Raw genomic sequence first — 23,757 nt, 5'->3', positions numbered from 1 at the left:
TTAAGATTAAATTCATAATATTCTTAGTATATCTTAATTCAAGGTCCTTTATGGTAATATTTAAAATGATATTATTATTATGTCCCGTATTTAATGAAAATTATTTTGTTACTCAATTTTTAATATATACTAATCATATTAAAATGAAAATATCATTTTACTATAATATGTAAATTATTTATTATTTAATAAATAATAATTAAATATCATTAAAAGAAAAATTTGGAGGGGGTGGAAACTCCTTACACCCCTCTTCCCGCTAACTACATCACTGATAACCACGCATTTGGAGCCGAATACATCCGAAATGTAAAGTTAATCGTTTGGAGCCTAAAGTAAATAAAATAAATAACACATAATACGAACTTTATGCAGATGAAAATACATGTTTTATTTAGAGTATATTTTGCAGGTACATGTCTTGTCCTCGTGATTGAATAGCGCACTTTATGAGTCATTTTCGGCATCTAGAGCATCGATGACGAAAGCGGGAAGTGCGAAAGCCGCTTTGTGCATGTCGGTAGTGTAATAACGTAGCTTCATGTTCTTTCGTTGTTGGTTAGTTAACGTGTGTATGGGATTCGCAAAGTCCGTGTTCTATATAGACGAAAAAAATATTAAAAACTACGTATGTAAAACAAGAAATAATAATAATAATAATAAATTTAGTAATTATTATTTATTAATTATATATATACAGTTTTAATTTTTAGCCAATTGTAAATGGTAAAATGCTTCACATAGTAAAAGACCTTTAATCTGATGACTATAGATAAAAAATATAAAACATGATCAAAAATGTAACATATTTCATATCAGTTTAATAAATATTGATTAAAAAAAAAAAAAAAAAAAAAAATGATAGATTTGTGAACCATTTACTAAAAATATAGGGATATTAAAAATATCCATACAGTCGATCTGAAATTTCTAGCTCTCTTGTGAACCCATTGGCGAAGTATATTTATACCCTACCACCAGAGATGTAGTCAGGTTTTTTTAGTGGGGAGTTAGGTTTATACAATAGGTACACATAAATATATTAAATCCGCGCTCTTGATGTAGACAGTTCGCAGCAGCCTTGTTACGTCACTGATTAGCCCGTAAAAAAGCTAATTCTATTTCTGAGCACAATTATACCTAAATAAATACATTTTTGAAAGAGATAATATTATAATATATACGTAAGTCAGTAATTATTGATAGATTAAACAAAATTAATTCAGCATGTAAGACAATCGTCTATCATGTTTTCAATGTATTTTTTTTATACATCAAGTTTTAATAAAATATTAATGAATACTTACAAAATATAGTAGTGAAATAAAATCAACCAAAAATTTATCCTTACATATATAATACAAAAAAAGGATTATTTTGGTTGGCATTAATCTAAGGACCCCTAACATTCGAACCAAATCGCAGCTAAACAAAGTGAATTTTCAGCTATTATATTTGCCTAGTAATTGTTCTTATTTAATTATCCTTTAGGTTTTTACCTTGTCGAGACTGCCGAGTGCGAATCCGATCTGACCCGCTGGGTAAGTGGACACGTAAGACGTCGCGTACGCTGCCTTAGCGAATACTTCCTTGCAATGGTTGCGCATGGATGTTGCGTTTTTCAAATGTCCCCAGAAAGTATCAGCTTGCGAACATACAATACCGCCGGGCCTTAGAGCACGTTTCATAAGTTGAAAATATGATTTTTGGAACAAAGATACGGCTGGACCTAATTTAAAATTAAAAAATGCGCGAAATAATTAAAATCCTGTAAAACGTACAAAAAAATAAAAAAATGCATAGATATATATTATAATTTGATAATTGATAATAATCGCTCTTACATTAGCTGCTAGTAAAATATAATTTTTAAAATTAATTATAGGCATTGTATTGATAATATAATTATTATCAGCAGTTTTTACAAAATAGCAAAATATCACTGGTATTTTAAAATAGCAATAGCATTAATAAATGTTTAAAAAAATAACAGTTAACCATTACTATAATATATATAGATTATATTGTATGGTCTAAACATCGGTAAAGCACAAGAGGGAAACGTCAACATATACCTTTAGTTGCGCTATTGTATAAGTATAGTGTATAATATTATTATTATATTAAAATGTTAGGTAATTATAATTTGTTAATTTATTTGAATTATTACAATACGTATTTATATTTTGTACATAATATACATTACCGATAGGATCCGAAGAGTCAGTTATGATGACGTCGAAGTACTGAACATGTTCTTCCATGAATTTAAAACCATCAGCTACGTGTAAGTTGAGTTTAGGGCTGTTAAATCCTTCAGCCATGAACGGCAAATATTTTTTGGACAGTTCGATGACGCGGTCGTCGATTTCTACTTGGTCAATGGTCTCAACCAAAGGGTGTTTGGCTACTTCTCTGGCAACTCCGCCATCACCACCGCCGACGATGAGCACCTGTATTAAGGCGGATAGTCAAAAACCATTATTATTATGACCAATCGGAATTCGTTTGAATACTAACTCTTTGCGGTTTAGGGTGACTGTTCAGCGGCAGAAACGAAATCATCTCCTGATAGGAATATTCGTCGAACTCCGTACATTGAATCATCCCGTCAAGTACCAGTACGACTCCATGCGATTTCCTTTGGACAAATACAGGGTTGAAAACAATCTTTTGAGACAGTTTCACATATCACATGCATCAGGTCACATCGAGAGCGCAATATATAATATTAGATTTTATTATTTTACTCGCAACTACAGATGACCGATGGATCAATAATGGACGAAGGTATCATTCAAATATGTAGTATGTTGGGTTGTATAACACCTTAAGTATAACTATTAAATTTATATGTTCGTTTAATTTATAACACTTCTCCTCAAACTAGGTTTTAATAATTTTGTGGGAAAACAATTTTAGGGAGTTAAAAATTACGCTAGGGGCGAAATTCCTTCTAAATAATCCTATCGGCTGTGCGTAAACTCTATAGGATTTATTTGTATTTATGTATATTAGCCGTAGTTTTTCTAAACATCTCTTCTAGAGAATGGTCGAAGCTTTTTTTCAGTTATTTTTTAACAAATTATATTAATTATTGAAAATGTTGAAAAAAAGGAAAAATTGCATTGTATGTAAATGTAATAAAAAGTTGAAATTTCGAAAAAACGCTTCGACCGTCCTCTAAAAGAGATAATATAGGATTATTGGACTTTTACAGAATTAAATTCGGCCCAGTCAAAGTCCCACAATTTGTTTAGACATATTTGTCTTTTATTCATGTATTTATGACGGGCTAGAACCACCTTAACAAATATTTTTAAATTTTTTTTTAATATTGTTTAATTGTAATTTTTTAAATATAATTACACAACTATGGTGAATGAATTTAGTATACATAATATATATATATAATTTATTAATTTGGCATGGTTATTAATAATCAAGTTGGTCAAAATAATTGGATCGACACTCTTACTTAGTAAGTCGAAACTTATTTTTTTATTAGATTATGTTTATAATGAAATATATATTTTATTAATTTTTCTCGCGAAATATTTTTACAATATTGTGTTTTGATTTTTGAGGATATTTTTAGAATTATTTTTATAAAAATAAAAGGTAATGGGCGATAAAAAAAGGTTAAGATTATTTCCATATTCCATATTTATTCTTATAAGTACTTCACAAAAAGTAAAAATTCTTCTGTTAAGCTGATTACACACTAAATTAGCGTCTAAAACGCGTAGTGTGTAACCGTGTAGCTTAATAGTATCTTTATTTAAGTCGATTTTATTTCTGTGTCTTTGCATTAAACACATAAATTTCATACCAACTACTAAATAATTAAATAATAATAATTTAGTAGAAGAATAAAAGTACATAAATGACTTACCTACATATAACTACATCATAAAATTAATTTTATTTATATTAGCAGGAAATGTTTAAATATATATAATTTATACATGATATTATTATAATTACTAATTTTCAATTAATGATGAATTATGGCATTTTATACTTGATAAAATAAAGAGGTCATTTCTTTAAGCCGATAAACGTTTTTTTAGAAGATAAATTTTTAATTTTTTTAGACGCTATCTATTTTTGTTCACATAAAAAAGGTCAATTTGTTTTATTAGTATCATTACTAATATTTATAATCAATGGTTTTATCTTAAGCCACCCTACTTTCACATAATGATCGGAAAATACAAATAATTAATAAGTAATAACTAATTTGTATGCGTTTTTAAAAGTTTTGAAGATAGTGAGTAAAAATTAGTACATTATGCTCTAGGGTAGCACTTATGCAAAGGTCAAAGGAGTGAATACGCATGGAAGATGTTATCATTCCAAACAATATTATTTTGTTTAATTAGTATTGACATATATGTGATTTTTCTCGAAGAGAGATTGCGTATACTGTTATAATAGTGATTATTGTTTATTTAGTAAAATCAGTAGGTAACATAAACAAAATATTAGAAACTATAACTTAATACTTTAAAACTATTCTATAGTTAAATATATAACATTGCCAATTACTAATATTAATATGGCAATAAAGTAACTAGATAATTATAATTTAATATTTGAACTGTTGTATACATCACTATCTATTTGATAATATCAAATATTGTACGTATAAAGTATATTATACTTATATATTAGGTATCGCACATTCGCACGTTGTTCGGACAATTCGTCTATAATTAATTAATTTTACTATGTTATTCAACATAAAGTATTGTAATTAGCATCAGTATAAGCATAATCGTATCAGAGGCGGATCCAGAGTCGGGATACTGTGGATCAAGCCATTTCAAGAGGTCATTTATTAGGGATGAAACTGAATTAGAAATGAATATCTTGTAAAAAAAAAAAAAAACACAATATGCTCATAAAAGTGTATAAATATATTTATATTATATTTTAGAATTAGTGATACCACCGATAATAACTTATTTACGATTAATAAATATAATCTTATTTTATCAGCGCAACAAACGTACGGAATAAAATATAATTTACTTAACTTACTACTAAAACGATATAATTTAAAGTATAAATTATGAATTGAAAAATTTTAAATTTTGAATATATATGGCATTCATTTTTCAAGTTACTCCGATGGGCCAACTGTCCAAGAGTCCAAATCAAGGTCTAAAAAGAGAAAAAATTTCCAAGAGGCCAATTTTGTCAACAAATATTAACTGTGGGTCAGCTGACACCCTGAACCTCTCCCCCCTTGATCCGCCCCTGAATCATATACGTGTTACATAAAACATTATTTATTACTATGATACTATATTTGATATTGATTAATATTACAAGTTCAAGTATGGTACTATCTTGAGTTTTATAACAATAATGAGATAAAGAGTATCTTCAGAAGATTCTTTACAGGAGTTTTTTTTATACAGTATCAATTAGGAACTCTAATCATACCTCAAGTATTTAAAGTATTTAAACTAAAAACAAAAAAATATTTTTTATTATTATTTATTGTAGTAATAACAACTTATTTATATAATCTATCGAATTTAAAATCATACAAAAAATATATGCACACGTGGTCATTCCTATCTGACACAGGACTATACATGATATATTATTTCACTATTATAATCATTTATTTAGAATACAACATTTATTTGATAAGATATCTATATTCTAAATGTTTCAATGGAATCGACTACCTATTATTAAAAAAAAAACTGATTATTTGATTATGTACGAGTTTTCTATTAAAATCAAATCTCTAACGTCCAAAACAAGAACATTAAAAAATTATCATTAATTACTACATTAAATTTGAATCGATTTCAACTAATCTTATTTTAATTCAAATTCCCTGTTCATTTATTTTTTTTAGTTAAATTTCTATCATTATTAAAAATTTTAAGTGCGCAATCAGATACCAGCAAAATAGTTTCATAACATCATAAATTTAATTAAAAATTTTAATATGCTACATTAATCTAATTTTCAATCAAGCAGAATGACGTTTTGGATGAATTAAAAATCCATTAATTATAAATAAGAACATTAAGTGATTTTTTTAAGTTTAAAAATTGCAGCCTACAAGTAATACAAGAATATACTTATTAAATTGTATTATTTATATTAAACAAATTAAACAAGCAAGGTTAAATTAAATAAATTAGAATAGTAGGTGGTAGGTTAAAATGAATTATTGAATAATTTAAAGATTTTTTCTGTTATAATTAATAATAAGTAATATTTTATTCTGCGTATTATCTATTATATTTTCACAATATTAAGTGCAACGATAATCGTTAACATAGATAACGGCGCTTTAATGAGAATCTATATGTAAATAAAATAATGGATTGTTAGTGTGTTTAACTTCAAATTATAGATGTAAATTATCGGATATCGGAAAGTAGATTTATACATATAATATCTTTATTTACGAATGATACATTTTTATATTGAAACATTGCTCTAAAAATTCTGCAACTATATAAATATATTACGTTTTTATAATAATATATACTAAGAAAATCCGTTGTGTTATTTTTTATAGTACATTTTATATAATAATTTATGTAGAAATAGTAATAATAATAAGAAACAAAACGTATTTAATCAGTGTGAAAAATATATTGCAGTACTTATACTTAATATGTATTCAAAATAACGTGGAAGTATATTACATATATTTATAAATATATTCTTAAATGCATGAATTTCTATTTACACAGGTATACATTACCAATTAATTACATGTTATAATATTTCTGTTACAGATTGAATATGAGTGTTTTTAAACGATTTATTATAATAACCCGTTAATAAGTGTATTTACTTTGGTTTTGCTACACTTAAGTTTTTAATTTTGTGGAAGTTTTGAAGGGCGTTTTTTTTCATATTGAGGTTTGATAGGTGTATTATATAATATTAATCACTATCTATACTTGTAAAATTCAATTAGATTAGGCATATTTATATAGCTATGTAAATGTTGAAGGACAATTTAAAAAATGATAGGCGAGTGAACTTTGTAGTTAATATACTTTTCTATATATTAATATGAAGCATGTTTATTAAATACTATAAAATCTCTAAATTAAATATAATTACTAATTATTTAGTCTTGATAGAAGATATTTATAATAGTCATTTTTTTTATTAAACTATTAATTTAATTTGATTTTCTAAATCCACGAATTATTTTGAGGTGATAAAGCTATAATTTTGAGAAAATCTTATATTGTAATATTGAATTGTAATTTGTATTCTGTTCAATCATCAAGAAATTTAGTTTCTTAAGTACAATTTGAGACAGACTTAATTTTATTTTACTTTCAACTATTTAAAAATAACACATATATTTTGAAATTAGTAAATTTTATGAAAACACTATCTTCGTGTTATAACAACGAAATCGGTTTAATTGTGGATATTTTATTTTTTTTTAAATAATTTTTATAATTTATTAGAATATTTACTTTTTATTGAAAATATGTCACTTTCGAGAGTTTAATTTTATCTAAATTCTTCCCGATATTACTCTAGGTAAAATTAGGTATGATATATTAGTTTTGACGAAAAAATCTAAAATATTAGATATAATATAGTAATGAAAATATATGGATTAGAAATATATTATGTATTAGACGTAATAATTTAATTTTTAATAATTTTAAATAATTTATATAATTTATTTATAATGAAAAAAAATTCTCCATTGTATTTCTTCAGTAAAGAGAAACCCAGCAGAAGCGCACATTTTAAAAACGCAGTAATTTTTTTAATTTTGGGTTGGCAGCACTGTTCCAATATTTTTCTTGTCTTAAAAATCCCCAATGTTTTATCCAGTGGCGTAGATACAATTTTTTTCTGGGGGACGGGGGGTGTTTAAGAGTAAGTTTTTAAGTATTCTTAGTATATCTTAAAACGAGGTCATATGTAATAATATTGCATTTAAAATGGTATTATTATTATGTTCCGTATTTAATGAAAATTATTTTGTTATTCAATTTTTATTATATACCTAATCACAGTAAAATCAAAGTATTTTACTATAATATGTAAATATTAATAAATAATAATCAAATATCATTAAAAAAAAATCTGTGAGGGGGTAGAAACCCCTTACATCCTCCCCGTAACTACGCCACTGGTTCTATCGCAGAGTATTTGCATTTTTGGCATTGATTATTTACTCGACATAATTTTTCATCATTAAATTGAAGATGTTTATTATCACATACATTTTTTTTGTTTAATTTCAATGGTTTTTTGCTGAGTTATTGTGTTTTTAAAATGTGTGCTTCTGCTGGGACATCCTATATAATCTAATATTTATAAAAACTAATGATATACTATTAGAAAAAAACATTAACTGCCTGCGATAATAAATATCATTGTATCGATGAATATCATGAGACGACTTATAAATTACTTATACATTTTGGATATGCATAAACTACGAACAATTTTCTAGTTTAAATTTTATTTTAAGAAGAGGATTAGTTAGTACCACCTGTCACTTTATACGGTAAAAATGGAACGGTGCGCATTATATTTAATCTTAATCCTAGGTCAACATCTAACCTGAGCAAAATATGATACACATAAATTAAACACATCCTTTTAAATAATCCAGGTCTAAATTATTTAACTATTTAGTGGGTAAAAATTCAAAACTAAAAGGAATATAAAATGATGTCTCTAAAACTTACTTAATACCTACTCATTTGAACATATGACATTCTGTTTTATGGTGCAGCCAAAAAATCAAAGATAAGCACTAACAAAATTTAAACATTTTAGTCAATATATGATTACAAATGCTACAACTAGTAACATACATATATGTTTTTAACAACACCAACTCTTCATTCAGACCTAAAAATAAATACTATATAGACGAAATATCCAAAAAACCAAACATAAAAGTTTTTGCTCTAGCTTAGGGATGACGAACCTTTCTTGGATCAAGTGCCAAAATTTTTCCAATTTAGGTTTTAAAAATCGTTCACGTGCCCAAAGGAAATATTTTCCAAGAATAAAAATAAAATTACAGATTTATTATATTATTGTTATTATGTAGGTACATATTTTTGTATAATTTTGTAAATTATGTTTTATAAAATATCCTTAAATTTGGTGTTATATATTTAATTATTTTGTGCTGTTTCTTAGCGGATAAAGTTTTGATATTAGAAGTGTACTTGGTTATATTAATGAAACACAAGCAGCAATTGTTTCATCGGTCAAAGCATTGCTTTCCTTAGATTTAATTAAATTGGTTATGGAGAATAAACTTTTAAAAACATAAGTTGACGAAAAAAATTGAAATAAAAGGAATATTATCATTTTTAAAATATATACAATTTGGTTTTTTGAATTTTTTATAATTAAAATTTTATAAATAGCATAATTTTTTTTTTTATGTAAAATGTTTCATAGTTTTATTTTTTTCGGGTGTTCTTGAAATTTGGCCAATGTACCATCTTTAGCGTGTATGTCATAGGTTCATCACCTCTGCTCTTACCATTCAATCCCGCAGTATTCGATCCCAATTCAGAAACTATTCCAGATAACTCTTTGAGTCAAAGACTTTGGATAAAGTTATGCAAATATTTAAAAAAATTAATCGTCACTAATGTTAGAAAAAGAATCAAACCTAGAACTATCATTAAGAACAAATATAAATTATATTATTATAAATTATTGAACTACCTTAGTACTACCACCTTAGTTTCACCTTTTTCCACCTTAGTGTGGCTCTCCTATCATGGAATGATATCAATGTTTTAAAAAAAATGAAGTTAATTAGAATTTTTTTTTGAATATAGTTTAATCAATAAATTAGATTTTTACTATGGATTTTAAATGAGTACAAATGACCCATGTATAAAATATGAGGTTGCAAAAAAGAGGATAGAGTATAATTACTTTTATAAGAACAAAACATGCAGTGTTCATAAAATGGAATATTATAGAGTATTAATAGAGTAGAATTGTAACAATATAATGGTTATAAAATGGATATTTTTTTTTCCTAAAATTTTTAACAGTTAGTCAATGTCTAAGTTAATCTCAAAGGTAAAATTTTCAGATGAAAATTCGATGAGGACCATATAGTCGGTCACCATTAGTTTTAAATTTATAATCGCATTCGTGTACTCTAGAAACAATACCGTAAAAATACCAACCCGAAATTTGAATTCATAATTACTTCTAACAATTATAACGTTGTTATTTTTATATTGTTTTCACGCCGGTCGTTACGCAATCTAATAAGTTATTTACTAAATTTCAGGTAGTGGTTAATGATAATACACGTGTCACTCGTAAGTTTATAATGTACATTTTATATTATTATTATTATTATAGCATATTGAACTTGTACATACAGACGTATAGACTGCGTACAATAAGAACATCAAATAGGTAATGTATTAAATACAGTCCACACGACTCGAGATTTTCGCAAACACGACTTATTGTGTTAAGTTACAACTTGTGGCTTGCAGTACTATTGCAACCCACTATGACTATTGCAACAATAGTGGCGATAATTAGTTTATTTATAAATTAATAACTATATATATTTAAATATTATAAAACGTATAATTGACGCCAATGATGTTACTAATTCAATTAACACTCACGTTTGCAATACCAATATCTCTTGATACTTTGACTGTTCCTTGTGCAGAACCTGTTCAACTTGCATGGAAAAACTCCTTCCTGGCAACAGGTCTGTGAGTTCGCTGAACCAGCCACTCTTTAACGCGTCCATGACAGAGGTTCTCGGACACGGGTCGACGACGACAACACAACAGGTTCTGCTGCTTTTACTGTTTGACAACGGGCACGTCAATCGCATGTAGCGAGTGCCGGTGAACTAGAGTCTAGTTACTAGATGGACGACGCGTGCATCTACCGATAAGTTCTATATACGGATTCGACGCAGAGCAGCAATTTCAATAATAATAATAATAATAGTAGTACGGTAACGACCTGCTTATCTCTCGTACGACCTTCGACGCGATTCCAAGACTGGCACGGGTGTACATACTTATGCGTCAGTACCTACCACGTTTATGTATTTGCATATATTTTAAACCTTGGTACCTATATATACGTACATACATCCATGGGCGTCCCCAGAAATTTTTCTAGGGGGGGGGGCAAAATTAATTTAAAAAATGAAAATTTTTTTATACATTTTATTTATAGTAAATTATTATATTTCGTCATTATTAAAAATATGAATTAAAACATTACTGACATTTATGTATAATGTACAATTAAAACATCACTCAAAAAAATACATTAAGATAAAATAGTCCGATTATTATTAATGATAGTTTTCATAGATAGCCGTCAGCCGTGCGTTGACATAATATGTTATGGAAACTTAGTAGACCTATTTTTAGAAACTAATTTATCATTTGAAATTTTACCAATTTCTGTGGAAATAACATTATTCCAGGGGGGGCAAGTGCCCCGTCTTGCCTCCCCCTGGGAACGCCCATGCATACATCATACACGTGCGCAGGGGGTAGGTATATTATGAAGGCACAACTACTGCACACCCTCTACATAAAACAATGAACTTTCTACTGCCGAATTTTATGAAATTCTTATTTTCCTTATTCCAAGGTTGTATTTAAGTTAAGGCCAGGAGGGGAGGGGGTGGAAACTAATTTTTCTTCAATACTAACTTAAAAATAATTTACAGTTCATCACCTACAGCTCATGTTCTTGTTATAACGATAACATATTATGACTAGTAATTTATATTCTTAATTACGTATACAATATATTTTTTAAATAAATCAATGTATTATATGAAAAAAAATACGACCTATGGGGGGGGGGGCGAATGCACTTTCGCCCCCTTAAATACGCCTTTGTCTTATTTTTATTCGTATATAACTGAAACCAGTAACCAATCAAAATACATAATATTTTATTCATATATTATAGCAATCTGATGTGCATTTATAAATATGATGTTAAATTAGCAGAGTTTTTGTTTTAAAAACAACATTTAATACTATACACATATTATAAATTATATAGAAAATGCTATAAATATTTAAAGTTAAAATTATAAAAGCAACATTTGATTGAACATTTTTTTAAAATTATTTGGGTATTATAAAAATATCCTACTAAAAAGTTAGTCAGTGAAATAAATGTAAAACTAGGGCTTAAAGTGGGGGGGACGCAAGAGAACTCAGTCCTACTTCTCACAGCGTTTATAAAGCGTCCTCAACAATTGCTTTTAAAAGTTTACGGAAACACTTAACTGTTGGTAAAAATTAATTACAAACAATAAAATAGTTGACAAATTGGCTTAGTAATTTAGTATATGTCACCAGGTGTTAAACAGGATTTTACAAACAAAATTAATATTAAACATAAATTATATAGTAATATATACTTGCTCATAGATTTGTATAGCCTATATATAGTTTGTGGAGGACATTTTTTACTAATAACACTTCATATTATATGTACTTATTTATAATGAGTTACCTAGTAATTGTATAGGACTATATGTAGCGTTGAGAATGATATTCGGATCAGAGCCCCCTGCCCTTTTTTACCACTTTAAACCCTGTGTAAGATACAATTGTATTAAGGTGCGTCCACACTTGTGTAACATACAACGCATTTTTGTAACATATTCTTGTAACAATCCAGCGAACTTGTAACACATTTGTAAAATAAACCGGCGATCAGCTGACAGTAGGTAATTTAGTGAAAGATCAAAGGATGTTACACGAACATATTGCGGCCTGTATGGACAGGTTTGTGAACCTATTACTTATAATTAACAAATTATAATTCATTTTTATTATTCCAATTGGCAGTTGACGATTGAAACAGAAACAAGCTAGTATTTATTGTTTATTAAAATATTTCAATTCGAATATGTAATGTTCCAGTGGTTATACGAAATAATTTTAAAATTTATAGAAATGTACCGTGTTAAAAAAAAGTATGGAATCCTTTGCATAAAAAATAATAATTTTAATGGTATATTAAAAAATTATGCTTGTGTTTCCATTGCTGATCACTTATCATATAATTTTCATATAACATTACCACCAACTACCAGTTTAAAACAGTATTTAAGAAGAATTTTCATACTGTATTTATAAAACTAATGGATATCTTCTAAAGTGTGCTGAAATAATAAATTAAAAGAAGCACTCTTATTAACTATGAGTTAAGTAGTTTTTTTACAGACATAGAACATAATAAATTGTTCTCATTTCCATTTATTCTTTAATCCCCAGGTAAATGTTTTATTTTTATAATGTATAAGTTTACATTTAAAGGGCATACCAAGTTTTAATATTCAACAATTAATAACTTGATCAACAAATAACTATTTTTTTAAATTATTTCAATAGTACAAAATGCAACATTTTTTCTTTAGTTGATTATATTGACTATTTTGTGAATAATAATCACGTTTAACAACAATATAATAAAAGTACACAGTTAATAATTAAAATAATAAATTGTAACTGATTAGTTTCATGATTCAAGTGATGCAGTGTCCATGTAAGTATTAATATGGTGACTGAAAAATATTGAATTAACATTAAACATTATTAAAAACAAGTGGTTTTAAATAAAATGTTTGTGAAAATATAAAATAAAAAAATCTCAAATAAGCAAACTATAAACTTGCTTAATTTAATAGGATTTTTTATTACAATTATCTGCAAATACATTTACTTATTTGCTATTTATATATCGCTTGTGGCTTAATTATAAAGTTATAATGTACTATTTTTATAGGTACTCATATTTATATATGTTATTCTTAGTCGATCAATAATATTTGATAAAATAAATATATAAAAAAATAATATAAATACATTCTTAATTATTAATAATAATTTATTAGATATACTAATAATAAGTCTTAAAAAAAAATATCAATATTTATTTTTTTATACATATAAAATATATGAAATATTCAAGCAGTATGATTTAAAAAAAAATAAATGTTGTTACTTCATAAGTTTAACTTTTTATCAAAAATAAAAGTTGTGTATTATATTTTACCTATTAAAAAACCAATACAAAATGACTGGGTACACAAATATTTAAATAATTAATGTATATGACAAAATGTCAAATTAAATTGATATAAAATATCATTGTAATTGTTTGACTATAATGAACTAAAAGTAATGACAAATTAAAAATAGCATGGCTCATCGATTTTCAATGAAATAATATTTAACTTATCATTTATTGTTAATTAAAAAATTCTTAAGTTACTTATAAGTTAATTAATATATTAAGTTTTCTAAAGTACTAAAAAAATAAGTAATTCAGTAATTAAATGCACAATATAGAAAAAAAATTGATAAAATTATTGATAATACATTTTTATATACATACCTCCTTTTAAATATACCACAAATAACTAATATCACAGATGAAAATTGTATAATTAACAAAATATAGTAAATATTAATACCGCAATCTACATAAAGTATTATTGCCAATAACATCCATTTTCATGTAATTCAGGATCATCAAATATGAATGTCTGTTTTGGCAACTTTGTGACATTGTTTTTGGTCTTAAACATAAATCATTAAGGAATAACTTTTAAAAAAAATATAACTTGTTCTAAAGACTAATTATTATTGATAACAGATAATTAAATATTTTAATAAAAATAAATTATCAATACTTAATCAGTGATTTGATAATTTAATGAATAATGATAATGATAATATATGCTAATTAAAAATTATATTAGTGTTATAAAATGTACGAAAAGGATATTTGTAAATTAGTTTGAAAAATCCAGTACCCAAGTTGATGGGAATACCCATGATTATACTCTCAGATACTCCATTTATAGTATCAGTTTGTCCATAATATGCGGCATCAAATAAATGATCAGAAGTTTTCTCAAACTAAAAATATATGAATATAATTATCACTGTTTACTATTCTTATTTTGAATATGATTTTAATTATGCATAGAAATTAAAATAATATCACTTATGAAAGTTATGCTTACCGAAGCGAGATTCAGTACAGATTCTTTCATTTTAGACAAGCCAAAACGTGTTATACCCAATAATTCACCCCGACTTGTCATCAAATCAGCAATAAGCATAGGATGTCGAGGGTCGATTGATATTCCATGATTACCCATCACACTATCTATTTCTGATATTATTGTAGACCTAAAAATTATTATTTATGGAAACATAAAATTGATAAAACAAATAGATTATATGTTATAGTAAAATAAATAATTTAACAATGGTTAGTTAAAAAATACACCTTTATACAGAGATCTTTATGTATAAAAGTCATAATATTGAAGACTATTGCTTGTAGACATAAACCTAGAAGTTAATTCCAAATGGGAATTTCTCAGAAGTTGTAACTTTTTGGTCAATTGTTGTTTTTAAATTAAATAATTAAACATATTTACCTAATATATTTATGCATTATACTTATATAGTATGTATAATTGTATTAAATGATAGTTTATTTATTATTCAATGTAACTTGTAGTAAGTTAATAGAGAGAAGATGCAATTCACGATAATTGTTTCTAATACCATAACTGTCCATTAATATGAATACAGATTATTTGACAACTTACCATATAATAGTACAACATAATATAATAATATACCTAGCTGCTTCTATGCCAAGTGCATTCCACACTTGAAACGTATTATTGCTGGTGCATCGTTTTCCTATTACTCCTGGTGTAGCCATTACTTCCCGCAAGTTATCACCTTCAACAAGTAATTTATAACGTATTTCACCATTGTCATCTTCTTCATGAATTACAGCCCGTGTAACTGCACTAATACCCTTTGTTGTAAAATTATAATAAATATTTATGTCACTCAGTATTTAAAATTAATTTTAAATAGCAACTACCTTAATTATAACTTTTTGCAAATTTTGCATGTATATATTTATCCAATGATTTAATGTTTGATTGCCTTTATTTGGTAAAGCTATACTAACACATGATTCATTGTCAATATTCACTTGACTGGCTTTAATTCCAATACGTGGAGTAGTAAGTATGCTATAGAAAAATAAAAAATAAAAAAAAGCCTGAATGATTAATGATTTTATTTTATACATATTCTAAGATACATACCTATCTCTAATTGTCTCAATTGTTACTTCAAGTTGTAAGAGTTTTATACGATTCATGTCTATGTGTACTAAAAGATAGCATTCAGAACTGTGAAGTACTACATCAATAAAACTACATACCTAAAAAAATACATAGTTGAAAAACTAGTTCTAAATTTAAAAATAAAATTTTAATTTACTTCTGTTAAAGTTGTTTGTTCAATACGAGCCTTAACAATTCTTGCAAATTCTTTGTCCTTATCATTTTCTAAATATGCTGTTATAATGGGAGTACTTATATTTTTACTCGAGTTAATAATTTCTTTGATTCTGGAGGCAAAAAAAAAAAAAAAATAATACACTAACATTAATATGGAGAATATAAAAAATACAATTTACAATAATTCAAGAAACTAGATACAGAAAGATTATTTTTTTGACCCATAATTTATAATCATAAATATTCATAAGTCAATTAATTTTTAGTTATAGTATAAAATGATTGTAATGTAAATTTATAATATAATTTAAAATAATCGGCTTTAAACTAAAGCAGAACTTTAAAAAAACTAGAATTTTTATCTATTTTATTTGTATACTATTAAGTATATTTAGTCAAACCAACATACCTAGGCACACCTTGAGTAATATTCATTGAAGCAACACCAGCAAAATGAAAAGTTTTCAGTGTCATTTGTGTGCCTGGCTCACCGATACTTTGAGCTGCAATAGCTCCAACAGGAGTTCCTGTTGACAATAATAAATGTTATAGCTTATAAATTCAAGTACAATTAATGAGCTCAAATAAACCTGGTTCAATTATAGCTGACATATATTTGGTAAGACAAGTCATATAAAATTTGATTAATTGTGTAGATGTTATTCGTTGTAGTTTTGAAACTTCTAAGCTCAACCATTTTTTTCTTACTTCAGCCATACGGTTTGATAAATGTTTTCCAAAATTTCTTTTCAAGAATTAAATATAGTTTATGAAAAATAGTATAATATTATAATGTCAAAATTGTAATTTTATATTTTCATTATTACCTTAATTCTTCTATAAATATATTATTTACTAATTTAAAATTATCAGATAATAAAACATCATCAGTAATTTTTAATATTTCATCAGAGTCTAGTGTACATTCTTCATGGCATGGATAGTTAGCAGTCACATTGAAATATACACGTTTAAGATCAACTGGGACACCATCACCTAAATATTTAATATTATTAAAAAGTGTATTGCACTATTAAAGTAATAGTAATAAAAATATTAAAATAGTAAATTTAACTAATAGATAAAAAAAAAAATCATCTGACACACCTTCTGTATAAGTAGGATCTAAGCTGTCACCTCCAAATTCAAACTGTATAACATCTCCGAATGCATTACGCACAGTATTGTCATAATGTATGCATAAATCTTCCAAAGACTAATACAAAAACATTTATGATGTATTTAATCTTTTTTATTCTTCTATGCTTTATTTATATCAATAAATTTACTTTAACAAGACGCCGTTGCATGTAACCAGTTTCTGCAGTTTTTACAGCTGTATCAACAAGACCTTCACGACCACCCATTGTATGAAAGAAGAACTCTGTTGGTGTTAAACCGGAATAAAAGCTGTTCTCTACAAAACCTTTAGCTTCTGGAGTTTTTGCTGAAAAATTATCAGAAAATCAAATATCTATAATCAATAAATGAACCAAGAATACTAACAGAAACGTTTAAAATGAGGTAGTGATCTAGACTCAAATCCATCTGGTACACGATGTCCACTCAAAGCTTGTTGGCCTACGCAGGCAATCATCTGAGATATATTAATATTGGATCCTAAATAAAAATAAAACAATAATTTAATAGTTTAATTTAATTTAATATATTATTAGTTATTACCTTTAGATCCAGAGAGTGCCATGATCAATGGACCATTAGTGAAGTGAAGTTCTTGCAAACAAGCTTTACCTACAGAATCTCGAATACCAGACAATTGTTTTAGAATATTTGCCTCTAAAGTTTCATCCATATTGCAACCAGGTTGACACTTCAATTCTTTTGCATTTCTTAAGCGAATATTTTCTTCACAAAGTGCATTTCTATAAAATAGCATTAATTTATTAAAATATAAAAGATTTTATCCTAAGAGAATGTCAAATTATTAACAAAATATGAAAATTCTAACCCATTGAAAACCAATTTGTTTTTAGAACGTAACAAATCATTACTAGGCGTGACATCACCAATGCCAATAGAAAATCCTCTTAACATTAAAAAATATGATGTAAGACGTGTTAAACGCCACATTACTTTGCAACAAACATCAGTACCCCAGTCAGCCAATAATATATAAAATATATTTGATTTACTGCCTGAACCTAATGTTGCTTTATCCATAGTGCCAGCCAATAATTCAGAATTTCTTATGTAAACGTCTATACAAAAAATAGTATTATAATTTTAAATTAAACTTTTTTAAAATCTAAATATAATTTACAAGAATCTCTGAAACAAAATTCTTCATCACGAGTATATGATTTTCCTTTACACCGTAGATTAGCTTTTACCAAGCATTTTTTACTTGGTTTCATAATTATGCTTAATATTTGTTTACCAGTCCAAAGCATGTGAGGCTACATAGTATTAATTAAAAGATTAGTCAAAATATATTATGCTTATATTTAATAATAAATTGTAACAAACTTTGAGAATAGCTGGACGTGGTAAATCTAAAGCAATGTTAACATCATCACCAGACATTAACCAACCTATCAGTCTACTAGCATCTCTTCGATTAAGAAAAGTATTTTTATGTGTCAATAAATAAGCTCCAGTAATAAAATCTTGAGTCGCAGCAATAAGAATATCACCATTTCTAGGTGTGACTAGGTTTGATTTATTCTAAAAGAAAAAAATGTAATAGGTTTTAGACTAGAAAAATTATAGAAAATGTATTAAATATATTACTTACAATCATTAACAAACCAGCTTCAGCTCTAGCTTCTTCAGTTTGTGGTAAATGCAAATTCATTTCATCACCATCAAAATCGGCATTATAAGGAGTACATACACATTCGTTAAACCTAAATGTAAACAAATCATCAATATCAATCTTGCAATAATTTACTAAACTATACCTTAATGTGTTATGTTCTAAAACTTTTGCTCTATGACACATAATGCTTAATCTATGAAGACTTGGCTGTCGATTGAACAATACTATGTCACCATCAGATAAATGTCTTTCAACAATATCTCCAATCTACATCCAAGATAATAAATAATAATAAATGTATTAATAGTAAAAATATAATTTAATTAATAAAAAATGTAAAACAATATAATATAAATTAAATAATCAATAATATACTACTTCAAAATCAAAATACATGTTGGATATTTAAATGTTTTAAATTAGTGTTTCACAACACTAATTTTCAGCGATTTCCATCACTTGAGGCAAGGTTGTATTTTAAAATATTTAAATTTTAAATTTTAAAATGAAAGAAGCTATTATTTTTATATTTAACTTTTCAAAAGGTTCTATTAAACTTAATGTTAATGGCTTTGGTATTTATAGAAGTGGTAATTTCATATCTCTTGCACTCCTCTTTAAACATGTAAATGTTAATTGTTAATGGTAGAGCAGATATATTTATTAGCATTGAAATTGTTCATATATTGATATTTTTAATGTATAAGTTCATCATTGATATTAATTGTTTGTAATGGACACTGTTGGTAATGATTAGTAAATAATTAAATATAATATACAGGAGGATTGCACTAATCCAGAGGGGCTTGAGAATGATCACATTGTGATTAATACGTACACATGTTAATTTTATTTATAATGTACATAATAATAATAATTTTATTTGTAATCGTTGTCTTTTTAAATTATTTATAGATAAAAATAAATTTCAAAATTTGAATTGTAAGAAAATTGAGATTTTTTTAGTTATAGGTAATTTGAACAACCACTTTCCTCGATCATGTTCTGATTATTGTGACCCTTCTGTAATATTATAAATACTACGAAAAGTTTTAACAAATAAAAAAACAGGTAAGTAATTATAGGAGAACAATCACATATTTTTATTCAGTATAGTGAAATTATAAAATATTATGTTATATTAAATCTACTGACTTTTAAATCTTTAGCTATAGCTGGTCTGTTTCCGAACCTCAAGTATTTTTTTAATTTAGAACCTTGAAGTTCCACAAAATTAGCACCTGGATGAATTTCAGGTCCATTCATAACTAGTTTACGCATTAATTCAATATTGGCTGGGCATACTTTTTGAGGATATGTTAAAATTTTAGCCATACGAACAGGAACACCAACCTGAGGTGTCAAAAAATTAATAGAATTAATATTGCTTTATAATATTGATATAGTTTTTTAATTTCTTACTTCTTCTATTCGAAGATTTGGGTCAGGTGAAATGACGGATCGTGCTGTAAAGTCTACTCTTTTACCAGACAAATTACCACGGAACCGTCCATGTTTTCCTTTTAAGCGCTGAACACATCCTCTCGCAATTTTTTTTGGCTAAATAAGCAATAAAATTTTAGATTTATCTGTCAAATATATAAACTATTTAATAACTGGCATCATTGTTCGTGAAACACCAGATAAATCACTATTAATATAAAGTGCACAATGTAATTGCAAATATTCCCAGTCCTCATGTAGCAATTGGGGTTTGGCACCAGACTGTTTATGCTTCACAATCACATCATTGATAAACAATACTTCAGATAACTTTAATGTTAAGTCATCTTCATTACTAAAAATAACATTAAAGTTATTAATTTTTGATATTAATAATTTTTTAGCATATATATATATATATATATCATACTAACGTTCCAGATCGTATGTCAGAGACTGCAGATGGACGAATACAATTTGGAGGTACCAACATTCTTGTCATTAACAACCATCCAGGATTAGACACTTCAGGATTCATACCCAATAATATAATGTCTTCATACGGTATGGACAACAATAAACGAAGAACTTCTTGAGGATTGAGGTTTTCATTGAATAAAAAATTTCGCATAGATTCCACTTCTTTGTTATACTTAATGACACCGTTCAAAGCACCTAATTTAATGTTTGTACTTTTTATTATGATGAATTAATGATAAAATCATATAAATAGCATTTACATAATTTGGTTTCAGCTTCAGCACCAGGTTTTTTATACCGATAACGATCATATGAGATTTTCAAAATACCATTTTTTTTTACTTGACCTACAATGTCATTGCAAAATGGACATATCTGTACTTTTTTTGCTTTGGCGTGAACTTCTTTAAAAACTTTTTTACGCATTGTGTAGGTTAAATTTTTGTTTCTCAATTTAGTATAGAAAAACATTCGATCTTCATTGTTTAATAATACTTTGGCGCAAAATGGGTTCTGAAATGTACCGTATAATTTTTATATTTCCCACATTCAAAAGTAGAAATGCAGAGAAATAAAAGAAAAGTATTGATGGACTATACTTACTTTACAAATTGTCTGTAATATTGTAATGACCGAACTGAAAAAGCCCACATGAAAGACTGGTAATTGTAAATCTATGAAGCCCATGTGCCCCGGGCAATCATTTAGCCCTTTGTTGCAAGTCATACATGTTGCATCTTTTTGGTTGACTCCCTGTGGACAAGCGCACAATTAAATATAACAGTTATTGTTATGGACAGTAGCATTCTATTTTCCAAGTAAATACTTATTAAGCTTACCAATTTATGATCCAGTACTCCATACGGATGCGGCGTACGCGTGGCAACATTCTGATTATTTATAGCATACAGGTTCCTGGTATTTATGCATAGATGTGATTTCCTCTGAATGTCTTGAGGGTTGTCGACAGTAAAGCTGATCTTAGATCTGCAATATAGTGAGTAAAAGAAATGCAAATAAAAATAATTTCTTAACTAATCCAGAGTGTTTACATAACATGCCATAGATTAATATTGAATATTATTACTAATAATTTATTAGTATCACACATAAGAATTTATTTTGGTTAGGGTTTTAAATATAAATGAATGCTATAATTTAACAAAAAATTACTGACACTTTGAGAGAAGAAAAACATTTCGAGGTGAGTAGAGGATGGGATCTCATTCTCGCATACGTCACCGAATATTATTTTACTCACATTATGCGCGACCCGTCGGTGTCCCTGTACTGTTCCTTGACCATTTCGAGAGTGTGGTAGAACCTCGGGATTGCTAATTCGACGATCGATCAGCTCATGGTGTTCGAAATCGTATTAAAAGTGCTGTTACGACCGGGTGACATGCGACTTTAGACTCGGCATGATGTGATGATATTACCGAAGAAGTGAGTAAGAAGTTATAGGGGACATTAGCATGTGCTCGGCGGATAACGGTGGACAACGAATGCCGATAAGCTGATAATGCTTATCGTAATGGTGAGGTGATATCACTACAATAGATTAAATTTAATATTATTGCAATCTTAGATCATATACTACTCTTATACTAGAGTAAATGTTCTAAGACCGTTTTCGGTTGGCGTTTTTCTTTATAATATTATAATACCACGACAATTATTTCCTGAAATCAGGGATGGGCTAATGGCGCCCGCATACTTTTTTTATCTGGCCTGTGCTACATTTTCAAATCATTTCATTACATTTTAGCGGTTATCAGTAACTTTAAGTATTTTCACATTGATCGTAAAATATGGATATTAAGTTTTCCTCTTGCATTGAACTCCAGCAAAATCATTAAATGTTTAAATATAATTTATGTCCATATCGGCATAGCTAACTTTGCTGTAAGTATTAGCTGAGCCGTATTTAGGAATTTGACACTAGGGGGCAACAATAAAAACCGCTTCATTATACGAAATACAAATTTCTGCGGGTTGAAAAAGATCTCTCTGAAGAACAATTCGTTGCTGGTGCGCACAAAAATATTCTAAATGCAATGTCAACATAAGGATAGATTGTAAATTTTTGGATCTATCGACAGTACTCGACCGTTTCGAGTATGTGTGTGTGTGTGTGGGTGTCGTGACGCCGTGATTGGCGAAAATATTTTTTTTTTTGAGATACGCTTTTTATTTTGTAAAAAAGTTTCACTTCAAAAATATTAGATCATTAAATATTGAAAATATAAAAAATTAGCCGTCCTGGGCAATAGCCCCTGTTGCTCCCCCCTAAATGAGTATTAGGCACTGGTGCCAGTGTAGCGTGCGATCTACCGCTTACATGTGATCTACCCATTACTATACAGTTCTTTATCGGTAATTTATTGTTAACGACGTAAACGATTCATTTCGTGTCCGATAGTCGATAATAATTTAGTGTGCTTTCCGATTTCGACGACGCATAAGACGTAGTTAAGACGCATAAGACGACGTTGTACTTTTTATTTTAAAAAATTTATATTATGTGGATGTGATTTTTAAATTATGATTTTTTAAATACGTGTGAACCCACCTCCTCGTGGTGAATTTTGGGTAATGCTAAGCGGCTCACAAATCGCGTTCACCAAAAACAGGCTGGTAGATTGCACGCTACACTGGCACCTAGGAACTTATTTCAGGCGGCACA

At 27.4% G+C, this 23,757-nt stretch overlaps 2 protein-coding genes across 2 annotated transcripts; both read right to left on the bottom strand.

Moving 5' to 3' along the window:
- Positions 1–363: 363 nt before the first annotated feature.
- LOC112693785 (spermidine synthase-like) lies at positions 364–10,924 on the bottom strand. Its single transcript, XM_025568992.1, has 5 exons — positions 10,656–10,924; positions 2,521–2,641; positions 2,207–2,453; positions 1,500–1,729; positions 364–597 (listed from the first exon to the last, which is right to left on the bottom strand). Exons 1-5 carry the CDS (start codon positions 10,871–10,873, stop codon positions 448–450), a joined length of 966 nt encoding a protein of 321 aa, XP_025424777.1. The 5' UTR covers positions 10,874–10,924; the 3' UTR covers positions 364–447.
- A 2,563-nt stretch (positions 10,925–13,487) lies between these two features.
- Positions 13,488–22,593, bottom strand: LOC112693779 (DNA-directed RNA polymerase III subunit RPC1). Its single transcript, XM_025568983.1, has 28 exons — positions 22,333–22,593; positions 21,911–22,058; positions 21,675–21,824; positions 21,332–21,584; positions 21,026–21,266; positions 20,766–20,946; positions 20,571–20,705; positions 20,304–20,501; positions 19,291–19,415; positions 19,125–19,236; positions 18,857–19,054; positions 18,651–18,786; positions 18,339–18,588; positions 18,053–18,252; positions 17,876–17,989; positions 17,659–17,816; positions 17,477–17,585; positions 17,197–17,365; positions 16,960–17,114; positions 16,779–16,896; positions 16,350–16,479; positions 16,172–16,290; positions 15,943–16,096; positions 15,689–15,873; positions 15,059–15,227; positions 14,818–14,951; positions 14,425–14,609; positions 13,488–13,591 (listed from the first exon to the last, which is right to left on the bottom strand). Exons 1-27 carry the CDS (start codon positions 22,374–22,376, stop codon positions 14,522–14,524), a joined length of 4,173 nt encoding a protein of 1,390 aa, XP_025424768.1. The 5' UTR covers positions 22,377–22,593; the 3' UTR covers positions 13,488–13,591; positions 14,425–14,521.
- Positions 22,594–23,757: the final 1,164 nt, after the last annotated feature.

The sequence above is a fragment of the Sipha flava genome, unplaced genomic scaffold (genome assembly GCF_003268045.1).
Source record: "Sipha flava isolate LNK unplaced genomic scaffold, YSA_version1 99_pilon_pilon, whole genome shotgun sequence".
Lineage (NCBI taxonomy): Eukaryota > Metazoa > Arthropoda > Insecta > Hemiptera > Aphididae > Sipha > Sipha flava.
Note: the sequence above shows the minus strand (reverse complement) of the source record. Positions and strands in the feature narration are given on the sequence as shown.

What these genes read in the sequence shown, in the direction of transcription:
- LOC112693785 (XM_025568992.1), bottom strand. Translation starts at nt 10,873, where the DNA reads ATGCGATTGACGTGCCCGTTGTCAAACAGTAAAAGCAGCAGAACCTGT. An exon ending in TGACTCTTCGGATCCTATCG is followed by an intron (nt 1,730 to 2,206) that starts GTAATGTATATT and finishes ATTTTAAATTAG; the next exon opens with GTCCAGCCGTATCTTTGTTC. An exon ending in CACTCGGCAGTCTCGACAAG is followed by an intron (nt 598 to 1,499) that starts GTAAAAACCTAA and finishes TCGTCTATATAG; the next exon opens with AACACGGACTTTGCGAATCC.
- LOC112693779 (XM_025568983.1), bottom strand. Translation starts at nt 22,376, where the DNA reads ATGGTCAAGGAACAGTACAGGGACACCGACGGGTCGCGCATAAT. An exon ending in ACCGACGGGTCGCGCATAAT is followed by an intron (nt 22,059 to 22,332) that starts GTGAGTAAAATA and finishes ACTATATTGCAG; the next exon opens with ATCTAAGATCAGCTTTACTG. An exon ending in CACGTCCAGCTATTCTCAAA is followed by an intron (nt 18,787 to 18,856) that starts GTTTGTTACAAT and finishes AATACTATGTAG; the next exon opens with CCTCACATGCTTTGGACTGG.